At 35.7% G+C, this 12,908-nt stretch overlaps 1 protein-coding gene across 1 annotated transcript in view; it reads right to left on the reverse strand.

Moving 5' to 3' along the window:
* Positions 1-1,409: 1,409 nt before the first annotated feature.
* plxnb1b (plexin b1b) overlaps positions 1,410-12,908 on the reverse strand; it is a 50,865-nt gene continuing 39,366 nt past the window's right edge. Inside the window, 16 exon segments of the mRNA XM_058778934.1 lie at positions 1,410-3,013; positions 4,073-4,147; positions 4,301-4,376; positions 4,463-4,527; positions 4,635-4,782; positions 5,270-5,430; positions 5,580-5,746; positions 5,961-6,045; positions 6,447-6,550; positions 6,701-6,809; positions 6,812-6,865; positions 9,437-9,583; positions 9,895-9,961; positions 10,037-10,215; positions 11,902-12,119; positions 12,618-12,718. Coding sequence (XP_058634917.1) covers positions 2,909-3,013; positions 4,073-4,147; positions 4,301-4,376; positions 4,463-4,527; positions 4,635-4,782; positions 5,270-5,430; positions 5,580-5,746; positions 5,961-6,045; positions 6,447-6,550; positions 6,701-6,809; positions 6,812-6,865; positions 9,437-9,583; positions 9,895-9,961; positions 10,037-10,215; positions 11,902-12,119; positions 12,618-12,718 — 1,861 coding nt within the window. The 3' untranslated portion in view covers positions 1,410-2,908.

The raw sequence follows: 12,908 nt of genomic DNA on the forward strand, positions 1-12,908 counted from the left end.
TCACAAGAAGTAATTTACTAAATAATGGTCTAAATGTATGAAAACAAATGGATGCAATCATGAGATTTATTAAGAATATTAAGGATGGGATAACGTTAGGAATACAGAAATCTTTCTCTTCAGTAGGAAGCAACACCTATTAAGTTGGTTCGCCATAAAACCAAAAGAAGAGTGAGTGTGTTTTCTGTATTGTTTGTTACAAGTCAACTTTTCTAGTAATTGTCTTTTAATGTTTAAATGTGTTTGTACAGCATGATTTTTGTTTCTCGAGTTAAAATAAAAAAAAAAATGAAGGAATAGTTAGTGAAAAAATTTAAATTCTGTCATCATTTACTCACCCTCTATCCAATTGCATTCCAAGCAAGACTTTCTTCTGCAGAACACAATATATTTTGAAGAACATTATGATCCACACAACACTGGACCCCATTGACTTTCATTGTCTGGACGAAAAAACACACAAAACAATTTTTCTAAATACCGTCTTTTGTGTTCCGTAGAAGAAAGAAATGTATACAGGGTTAAAAATACATTTAAATGATAAGTTTCCACCAATTTTCAACCATCTTTGCATTGTTACAGTGTTGATAGTGTATGTAAATTAGAGGTGCCCAAATGTTTTACTATGAAGGGCTTCATATTGATAGAATTTTCAAGTTAGGCTGAATTCCATGATTAGCTGGATTATGTGTGTTTGATTGTGGGTGGAGCGGAAATCTGCAGGATTAAGGTATGGTACCCTTCTTATAATGTTTCCCCTATATAAGGTCACGGGAGGACATTCCAGTGTCTCAGGCCGAAGGCATCCTTGACAGGTAACCAGTCCATCACAGAGCTAACATACAAAGATACACATTCACATAGAAAGGCAATTCATATTCTCCAGTTCACCTAACCTGCTTGACTTTGGACTGTGGAACCTGGAGCCAATGGACAAAACCTACGCCAACACTGAGAAAACATACAAACTTTATACGGAAAGGGCTCCTCGCTCAACCTGGGGCTTAAACTGGGGACCTTTTCGCTGTGAGGCAATAGTATTTTAATACATTTAAATGCACAACTGTACTTTTTATAGCACATGTACAATGCATAAAATTGAAATGTTAAACAAAATTGGCACCTGCATACTGTTGGAAACCCATAGAGAATACCAAAATACTCGGAAGTATCTTCAGCAGGATTCTGCAGTGCTGTTTCATGTTTGTCATCAAGGCGAAAAAAGGAAAGATGCATTGTATTTTATAAGCATTCAGTGGGCTGTGGTGTCAGTCTTAAAAGGTAACCGCTTAATCAAAAGACAATACTGGAAATTACATTAAACTGTGAGTTCCAGCATACCTAGTACTAATAAACATTAATACCAAATGAGATTTAAGTACCAAGAAGAACAGAGACTGGCAGAGCTCTCCAAATGTAAACTTTATTTATCCTAATTATTAAACTGATGCCATCAAGTTCACCTCGAACGCCTAATACAATGTACATTACTTTAGTTTTCATGTGATGCTATGGAAAAGACACCAGATCAAGTGATCTTTCATTTATTCCCATAATTCGCATACATTCAGAACCAAAAACCTATAGAACAGCTTAACATTAAACTTGTAAGCTTATTGTTAAACCTCTCTTTTAAAGAAAGTGTTCATAAGTTTGATAATAATTTACTCTTTCTGAACTCGCTAAGAAGCTACGTAACAATTCAGTCATTATTTACAATATTATACTACACTAAAAAATATTAGTAAATATGACACAGTCACATCTTTTCTCTGACGATTTCTATTTATCTCAAATATTTGTTGTTCAGTGTTTGAGAAGTGTCTTTGATCAAAAGAAATTAATTGCAAGTGAGTGGCCTATTTACCTATACAGTGGACCAGCACTAATATATCTGAGCACAACTTTACATACAATACAGATCATATTTTCTCACATGAAGGCTAAAGATTTAAACGTACCTACATAAAAGCATCAGTCTTTAAAATTCCTTATTGATGAAATGTTAGAGGATGTGGTAAGAGATGATTAATTCGTTCAATCCTATGTTGGCACCTCAAAAAAAAAAAAAAACCCTTAAAATATGCCAACAGATTAAAATTAATCCACAAAAACATTGTCTAAACATTATTTGACTTGACTGGTTGAAACAGTGACACTATATGTAACAGGTCTGCAAGACTTGGTCTTACTAGTCAAAATGTATGCATTTTAAAAAGTTAACAAAACATAGACTCTTTCATACAGTATTTTCCAGTGACACTTACTCAACATTATGACAATTTACAATATCCTAATAAGATGAAAATATTCTACAACATTTTACTACAGTGTGTCAGTCATGGTACGTTTTTGCAACTTTGCAAATGCTGAAATCACATTCAAATGTTACCAACAGTGAACAACTGGTAGATACAAAGCGAGGAGGTAGACAAAGCACAGAACATCTAATAGTGTTCTGCTGGAAGGCCATGACCAAGCAAGAGCTTGAACACGTGTGTCTTTCATAATAATCCTGCAGAAAAAAAACCCTCCAGTGTGAGTAAAATGTATTCAAATACTCAAAAAGGCATCCAAGCTTTTAAAAATAAAAAGGACTGAAATGGGATTAACCCTATTCCATATATAAAAACATTTTAAAAAAATAAATCCAAGACCATATTCAAGTTAAAGGCTAAACCAAGTTAAAGTTAAAGCCCTTTCTAAACCAACACAATCACAGTACACTGTGAGTCTTAATTTATCTTCGTTAGTAGATTCCAATTTAATGGAACAGGATGTTTGTGTACGCCTTCTAAACATGGTAGCTTTGCAATCGATGCTGTACTTAAAGTACCTGTACCATGTGTTTATATAGCCACTCTTCAGTGTCTTCACACTTATTACTTTCACTTTACTTTGTCCATGATCACAAATCTGTCACTTTATTTTCTACAGCTGCAGCGATCTGTTGAAGCCGGTAGCCGAGCTGCATCTTCTGAGCGGTGGTGTCTTCCTCTAAAGCAGTGATAATCTAACATAAACACACACATAAACAGAGGAAACAGGAATTAAATTAGAGCACAGATACGTGCATTTTTATAAGCAGCAGCAGCAGTCTTTAAAAATGTATTGTTCTACTAAAAGTGGTAACATGGTCACACTTTATTTTAAGGTCCAATTCTCGCTATTAACAAACCATTAACTACGACATTTGCCTCAAACTCCTAATTTGTTGCTTATTAACAGTTAGTAAGGTAGATGTTAAGTTTAGGTGTTGGGTAGGATTAGGGATGTAGAATACGGTCATGCAGAATATGTGCTTTAGTACTAATTAACAGCCAATATAATAATAATAATAGGCATGCTAATAAACAACTAGTTAATAGGGAGAATTGGTTATCGGTAACGCTTTACAATGTCTCATTTGTAATGCACTAGCTAACATGAAAAAATTAGCAATATTCAATACCTTTTAAAAGTTTACGATTTTTTTTTTTTTGTTTGTTTAAGATATTATTAATTCTCTTATCCTCACCCAGCATGGAATTATTTGATCAAAAACATTAAAAAACAGTAATATTGTAAAATATCATTTAAAATGCTAATATTTAGATTTCAGTTTTATTATTTAAAATGTAGAAATGATTTTTTTCCTGTCATGGCAAAGCTTTGAGTGCTACATTATCCTTCATAAATCATTCTAATATCCCAATCTAGTGCAATAAATATGTACAATAATTACCAATGTTGAAAACAGTTGTGCTGCTTAATATTTTTTTGTGGAAACCATGGTACACTTTTTACAGTATTCCTTGATGAAGATAAAAGTTCAACAGAACAGGTTTGAAATGTGTTTTTTTTTTAGGCAAAAGTCAGAGTTATTAGTTGGCTAATAGTGAGAATTGTGTGACTCAATATATTAGTAAACGTTGAAATTACCATTAAGATTAATGAATGCTGTAAAGTACATGGTTAGTTCATATTAATCTATAGTAGTTAACTGATGCTAACAAATGGAATCTTTTTGTAAAGTATTAACCTAAGAGCTTATACATTGTCTTAAACTACATCTTAGCCCGTCATTACTCACCTGATCGTAGTATTTGTTGATGTACTTATAGAGCTCATGCAGGGCCACCAGGTAATTTAATTCTCCAGAGTAATTCTGACAGTCAAAACAAATGTGGAGAGTGTAAATCTTTTTAACAACATTTGCATGTGCTACAAAACACCCCCCCATCTCTAACCCATAACAAATTCACTTAAGTCAGTATGACTTTTTCAAACCTGAAAGAAGGTAAACTGGTGAAAGACATACCCTGGAGAGCTCAGCAAGAGCGGAGTTCATCTCCTGATCGCTGGCAGAGATGGTCTGCTTGATGTCTGCATAATATCTGTGTAACAAAAATAGTGAGATTCAGAACAATATGACTTTCCAATATGGCCTTTATAGAAGTAAAGCAGTCCAAGGTAATGTTACCGTTCAACCATCTGTTTATAGCGAGGGATATCTCTGGCATACAGCAACTTATTAATAGGTGAATCCTAGATAATTAAAAAGAATAAAAATTAAAATTTCAGTTTTACAATCTTCAGCCACGTCAATATTCCACTCTACTGGCTTCCTGTTCCTTTCTCTGTTTGTCTCTTACCCTGCCAAGTTTATGCTCTGTGGTAGTGCAAGAGTCCATGAATGTTTGAGCAATAACTGACAGAACTGCGTCCACATTATCTGACACCTGCACATCGAAGATGAACTGAGGGTTCTTTACAATGTTTATCCAGAACCGCAGAGGCAAACTAGAACCAAAAGACAACCAAATCAGATCATCAAGAAAATTTTAAACCATTACTTTACTCCTTGGTGTATACTTGATTGTTTTAACCCTGTTAGGGCTTTCAATATCTAATTCTATCATCAAGTACCTCCATTAAATTCTTAGGATAGAGCTATAGTTCACACAAAACAGAAACATTTGTTCATCTTCGGGACACAAATAAAGATTCATAAACATTTTTCTCCATCCATTCAAAGTCCAAACAACTATTTTACACAGAAAATGAACAAAAGTCTTAGTTTGGAACCACATGAGTGCAAGTAAACGACAGAATTTTCATTTTTTGGGGTAAACCAGCCCTTTATAATTGATCACAGGTCAATATAAAAAAGGTGACCTAAGTGACAGTTATTTTTGTGGACATGCATTAACCTACAAGTTACACCTTCATTTCCAGATTGTCTTTTAGCATTTTCTATGGTTAAATCTTTTACGAAGTTAATTTGTACCTGTTAGTCTTCCAGATGTGAATAGTTTCAGAGTCTGTAATGCCATGGCGCACTGCCTGATCATCGAGCAAGTCAAAGAAATATTTGATTGCCAGAGGAACCGGTTGACTAGTGCTTAGAATAACTGTGAACAGATCATCCACAAACTTCTGCAGTGTACCCTACAGAAAGACAAAGACACAACATGTAAACCGGTGCATGTATTCAGCCATTCCTACTGGAAAGAGTTGTACATAACTGGTATGAGTTTGGCTTCTCCTTTATGCTTTAGTAAATATCTTTAGGGTGTGTAAACACATGTTTAAGCTACCTTCATTGACAGTAACCGTGTGAGATAGATCTCTGGTATTGTCTTGGCTCTTTCTCGTTCTTTTAAACTGCCTCGTCTGTGTTTGGGTAACTCTGGCTCCTCGCTGGCCTTCACTAGATGCCACATTCTCACTCCTCCCTCATCTGCATCCTCTAGCATGGGCGTCTCTATGTAGGGAGAATAAAAGACGATAAAAGAAAGCAATATAGTCAGGTGTTGAAAAAGAACACACAATAAAGCTTCATTCATTTTATTTTTTTTAAACAATACTGTATTGTTTCAAGATTAGTCCAAAATAATCATGAAAAACAGCCCTGTGTGTTGCATGGTTGTATGTATCTTTGAACATGAACACTTTGCAATGCGATATACTGTACTCACTCTCCCCTGCAATGTAATCATGGGTATCATGGTGAATATGTTTGCTATGGCGCGGCACCAAAGCTACAGTTGCTCCATCTGGAACCTGAATTCCCAAAAATACATAAAGTATAGTTAACATTTTTAACTTCTATTCTTCATGTCATGATACTACGGAATATTTGACATGTGTAAATTAATTTAAATGTGTGCCAGTCAAATGAGGATAGTCCCAATTCAGTCCCCCCCTTTCAAATAAGGCATATTTCAACTGATCAAATTTGCATGACCACCTTGAATCCAATGCAAAATTCCAAATTGCACTGATGTCTATTGAAACAACTGGATTTCGCCCAGAACATTTTGCCGAGCAATGGTTCCTGTGCCTGCACCTTTAATTTTTCCATTGGCTTGCTCAGTAAGAGGATTTTAAAGGCATTGTTTTTTTTGTAAAGCTCTTGACTTGAGTGGTATACAGCAATGTGTGTTTTAAAGATTGCATTGTACCTTATAATGCTGAAGTGTGTTGAGCCGTTTCCAGTTGCCCTGAACCACAGATGTTAGATCTTCATCTGAGAGGATCAGGTGACCTGCTACACCAGACCGCCATTCTGGGAATGCCGATGAACAATAAAAACCACATGTAAAGTCAAACACATATAAAGTTTGAAAAGAAACAAAGAATGAAAGAATGAATGAATACAACATAGAAAGGACACAGTTGATATGTGTAGAGTGCAGACATGTATGAACGTTCTCACCTAGGTCCACCGAGTCAGCATGTGGTCTATGAGAGTATGAGGTGCCCTTGTACACCTGGTCTAATATCTTCTCCTTCACTTGGGTTATAGTGTCACAGTCTAAAACTTTGCAGCAACTGGTTGAGCCTCATTCACACCTATTCCCTGCATCAAGACATTCACTGTCTAAAGTGAAAAAAAGAATTAGAGAGAGAAAGAATTAAGTATTTTTTTAATCACATTTCCATTATCTACATTTTATATAAGCACAAAAAAAAAAAAAAAAAATCCACCAATGATTCTGTAATAAATCTTTAAACTGATTTGTTTATTGTAAATATCCCAGTTGATTTTCCCATTTTCTCTTCAAGACAATGGGTTCTGGTTAATAATCTGTTTAAACTGCACATCTTTCACCTCTACCATAAAACCAGCAATGTTTTGCTGAAAAATGACATTAAATGAACCCTTTGCTTTTTCTATTGGCAGCCAGTTTATCAGAACCAGAGAACTGGATCTAAACTAGGCAACTACAATCATTCTTCAATTATACTCATAAGACAGAAACCCAGGGTTGAGAAACTTACTGTCAGAACAATGTTAACTCTATATTAATACACTGATAAGCCAAAACATTACGATCACCTGTCTAACATGCTGTTAGCCCTCCATGTGCTGCTGAAACAGCACTCACCCACCAAGTCATGGACTCCCTGAAGGTGTTCTGTGGTATCTGGCTCTAAGACATTATCAGTAGATTGGTTGAGCCACCATGGATTGGACTGGTTGGTCCAGCACATGCCACAGATGCTCAGTCAGATCAACATCTAAAGAATTTGGAGATCAAGATAACTCTTCATTACCCTTCTTTAAACCACTCCTGAACAATGTGTGCGCTGTAGCTGGGCGCAATATCCTACTGAAAGAGGCCACTGCCATCAGGGAATGCCACTGTCATGAAAGGTTTACATGGACTGCATGTGGCGTGTTCACAGCAGAACATTGACCAGTCTACATCTACACAGAACCATCATTAAAATTGTCAACAAATGGACCTTCTACCATCAAAGAGCCCTGGACGTCCTACATGCTGTCACCAGTTTGTGGTTTGATCCTCCTCAGACCATTGTTGGTAGGTTCTCAAAAATGCAACAAGCATTGCTGTTCCAACAATTTGGCCCTTGTCAGATTGCACTCAGATCTTTATTCTTGCCCATTTCTCCTGCACTAATATACTGACTAAATGAACAGTTTGTTTACTTACAATATAAATTACCTAGACTTTCACATGTGTTAGAAGATGATTAACAATATTCACTTCACCTATGAGTGGTCATAATGTTTTGGCTCATCAGTGTATGTAAAAACTGGGTAACACTATTTTACAGTATCCTCCTTTGTTATACATGTTACATGTACTTACTATAGTAATAACAGTAAATTACAAGCAAATCACACCAAACCAAACTCTAACCTTAATCCTATACACCTTAATCAATTTAGATGCCATGTTAAATTTAACGCAGATGAAAGGGACAGGCTTACATTCTTTACAATGGCACACAGTACAAAAGATTCTAGATCATATAATTTTCCCAACTGACAACTTTCAAAACTGTTTTATGGAGTTTTTTTTTTTAAATCAGCTGAACAATCAGTATGTTGTTAAACAACAGCAGAATCCATTAAACACACTGTACTTCTATCCCTCACAGCTTAATTTTCATTCCTGTCCAAAATTAAATATGGTGCTACCTTCACTAAGGTCTATATAGTACATGTTGTCTATTACTATTACTCAGTACTTATAGGTGTAATTACACTAACAATGGCACCTTAAAATAATGTGTAACCAAACATTGTGATAGTTTAAGGGTGTATTCACACCAGGAAAGTCCGATAGTTCACTTGCTTTGGTCCGGACCAAATAGAAGTTTTTTTTTTTTTTTTGGTGAGGTTCGCTTTCACACTGCCCTTTTTGCAAGTGAACTAGAAATTGTAAACAAAACCACACGTGTGCTAAGGTCATCCTTTCATTGGACAGAAATTCTCAAGCAGGGAAAAGATCTTAAATAAATAAATCATATCCAAAACAAAAACTCTGTCAACACTGACTCAGAAAACACTAGTTTATTAATAAATAATTCCCCAGACACATTCATTGTAACTTTTGCTGGGGCTTTGCGGCAAGCTTTAGCCTATTTAGTGCACTCATGTCACGTTGCTGTGGGTGCTATGATCACCAAACTCATAATTTGCACGCGTTTGTAAGCATTGCGGTTTGAAAACAAGTGATTTAAGCGATTGAAATGCAAACAACAGCACTATATGCGTGAGCTGTGTGTTTTCTGAGCATGCTTTCTGCAATTGGATCGGATCAAGGCCGGTTCATATTCACACCTTAAACGAACCGTACCAGAGTTCGTTTGGAAGCGGACCGAGACCACCTCTTCAGCTGGGTCTCGGTACACTTGTTTGGTCCGCTTTTGGTGCGCACCTGCTGCATTCTCACCTGCCCAAACGAACCGCACCAAGAGGGAAAACGAACTCTAGTGCGATTCAACCGAACTAAATGAGGCAGGTGTGAAAGCACCCTAAGTGTGGAGACAATCTGTGAGCTAAGATGGAGAATTTCAGTCATATTTAATTTTTTTTTTTAGAAAAGCTTTCTGGCAGAAACAAATTAGACTAATCGACTAAAATGCACTATGCAATAAAGAGATCCAGTTCATGATCAAGAAATTAAAAAATTCAAACCAGGGTGTGGTATTCCAGATCCTCTCTTAGCAAGCGGTTATCATTTAAGGTGTATTTGGCTTTGCCAGTCACTGCATCCACGGGTCCTTTATCCACCTGGTGTTTAATTGCTCTGAAGAGCATGTACAGAGACTCACCAGCTGAATGCTGAACACAGGGAGCAGAAATACAATCATTTACACAATACAACATGGATAATCTACTCAAAAACACAAATAAATTATTTTAAAATTCTATTAACTGTCATCAGATCTTCAAGGGCCTCAATGTTAAACTATCCTGCAATCTTAATTAGGACATTCTCAGATTTTAGGAGGCTAATTACATTCTTGGACAATTGTTTTACATTGTTAACTGCAAAAATCATTTGTATGTGTCTCACCTATAATGCATCTAATTTTATCCACAGTAAATTTATGCATTAAAGACCAAACAATCCTACCAATTTTCATACGCACCCTTAAGAAAGAATAGAGGCAGATGGATATCCAGTTTGTCAGGAGCTTTTCAACTACCGTCTCAGTTCTGAGAAGACAAATCAAGACTTTTTTAGAACAGTGAATATTATTCAATTAGTACATCTAAATGTCAGTTACTTGCCTCCGGAGCATGAGTTTAGGGTTCTTGGCAATATACTGTTCCACCAGATCGTTCAACAGTGTTTTGAGTATGTCAGTGAAGTACTCTAGCTTACTGTGAAGAGCCACAGTCAGCAAAGAGGCCACATATCCTCTGTCTCTAGGTGAAAATGTCCTCTGGCTCTCAAGAGTGTGGATAAACTGTAGGAGAGAAACATGCGAGAATGAATATAAAAAGATCGAAAGAGTTATCATTTAGTGCACGGGTGCCCAATACCGTTCCAGGAGATCTACCTACCGCAAAGTTGAAATCCAACCCTAAATCAACACACCAATCTCTAATTATTAAATGCTCTAGAAAATCTTAATTAGCTGCTTCAGTTGTGTTTGATCAGGGTTACAGCTGAACTTTGGAGGAAGGTAGATCTCCAGGAACAGGACTGGGCAACTCTAATTTAGCGTATCCATTCACAGACTCATACACAACTTTTATAAAAACTGCAAACATTCAGTGACGCTAAAGAAGGCAACACGATGCATTAAAGAGAACTAAAATTGATGGAGTGTAAATTTTCTCTCTTTTTCTTTTGTTTAAAGGTCTTGTTTAATTTAGTACCGAGTACTCAAAAGCTTTAAGTGTTATTTATTTCCCAGAAGACAAAATAAGTACAATTTACCCTGATCATCAGGTTTAAAAAGAAATCTGCTTAATGCATGTTGCCTTTCTGAGCATCAGTAAATGTTTGCACCTTTTGTAATAGGAGTGTATGAGGTCCTTCAGTTGTCCTCTATTTGAATTTGAGATGAACACTGATTAGTAACACTGTTACTGTTGAAAAGGGTTTTAAATATACAGAAGACTATCACAAAACATAAAAATAGTCATGGATCATCCAGGTAATTACAGAGGTTAAGAATAATAAGAGAGTACGTAAACTTGAATGGGGTAATTTTTGTAAATTTGTTTATTATTTTGTCACATATGAAATCATTAAAAATGTTAACTATACTTTATGTCATGTTACTACGGAATATTTGACGTCTACATTAATTTAAATATGTGCCAGTCAAATGAGGATAGTCCCAATTCAGTCCCCCACTTTCAAACAAGGCATATCTGTATTGATCAAATTCGCATGACCAGTTTAATCCAATGCAAAATTCCAAATTGCACCGATTTCTATATGAAATCATCTGTTATGTGAAATAGCTGATGCATTTTATTTTAAGGTGCCCCTGTTACAGTGTAATTACACAAATAAGTACTGATTAATATCAATCAACAACATGTACTTACTATATGGTTATGGTTTGCTTTAGGGTTAGTTACTTTAATTATGCATAATTTACTGTAGTTTTTGCAATACATTTAACATGCAACAAGGACACTGTAAAATAACATGCTAAATGTTAAAGTGCTAATGTTAAAAAATCCAAGTTTTTCCGTTTCATGTCTCAGAATGTGAATTTCTTGTTTGTAAATTGACCTCTGTTACACCATAAAATATTACTGAAGTCAGAACCACCACTGCTCTTTCCAATTAACAAGTCAAAGCCGCCAATGCACTTTGGAAAACTGTGCTAAAAAGAATCTGAGGGGAAGTGAGCTTGGGGGCAAAATCCATAGCCAGAAACATAGTTTAAAAAAAAAAAACAACAACAACAAAAAAAAGGCCAATCACCGTCAAATACATTGCAGAGGAGCCTTTGGTATAATCAACCAATCCTCGTAGAGACATACTCTACATAATAATAGTTTGAAATTCTCCTGCTAATGATCTAGCAACTACTACTAGTAGTTGGCTAAAGCAATCATCTTCATTAAATGTGCTCTTTTGTCTAAATGTGACTAAAAAGTCTAAGTGTGGAAAAAACGATTTTAGTTACCTTTGTGAGGAAGAGTTTGCTGTTTAGGAGATTAGATAACTGAATGAGTCCTTGCTCCACTGTGGCCCGTCGACACTCCTGCACATCCAGGTCTCGGCGAAGTGGGGACTCGCGGTGTCCAGGGAAAAAGATGCGTTCAGCATACATACGGTACTCCAAGAAAGGAATCCCTGATCCAACTAGATCACTTGTCACATCCATCATTTCAGTCATCAGATCTGTGTAGGTTTAAGAGTCAAATCTATGATTATTAAAGGTCAGATTTTCATGAGAAATGGTTTGGGAAACTTTGTCTGAAATACTGGACTGGATAATTTGCACTTTGTTTAAACATTTTAAGAAGGTTTATATAACATTTCAAATTAACAAGTGGACTATATTTTAACTATTAGTTCCAAATGGTATCATTTTATTGATTATAATTTTATCACTTTGAATAAATGATGAAATGCATTTTGGCCTTGCTTACAGCTTTTCTTAGACTTAATGGGTTAGTTCCCCCAAAAATGAAAATTTGGTCATCATTCACTCACCCTCATGTCATTTCAAATATAGTCAATATAATCAATATTTCAAATGTCCATTTCAATGGAGAGACAAAAACGATGAGTGTTTCTAAAGATGAATGAAGGTATTAGGGTTTGGAATGGCATAAGGGTAAGTGAACCATCCATATAAAATCATTAAAATTGATCCTAAATGGAACCATAAATTACCTGTAAACTCTTTTTTGCAGCGGTCTCTCACACTTGTCTCTAGATTCTCCAACTGGATCTGAACTTTCTTATAATCTCTCAGAGCCTGTTTACTCTTTCTCCTAAGTGGAAGGGATATCAGGGCACAAAATATTAATTACGTTCATATACCAGTCTATAAATGTTTCAATATTGATTCATTGCATTACTCATTGGTAGCAGGTAAGCATTAAAAATGAAATGTGCATTCCGTTTTCCCATTTACACTTGGCAATTTATTCTAAAATGTACATCTAGGAGTCATTTGTTGAA

The sequence above is a fragment of the Onychostoma macrolepis genome, chromosome 06 (genome assembly GCF_012432095.1).
Source record: "Onychostoma macrolepis isolate SWU-2019 chromosome 06, ASM1243209v1, whole genome shotgun sequence".
Taxonomy (NCBI): domain Eukaryota; kingdom Metazoa; phylum Chordata; class Actinopteri; order Cypriniformes; family Cyprinidae; genus Onychostoma; species Onychostoma macrolepis.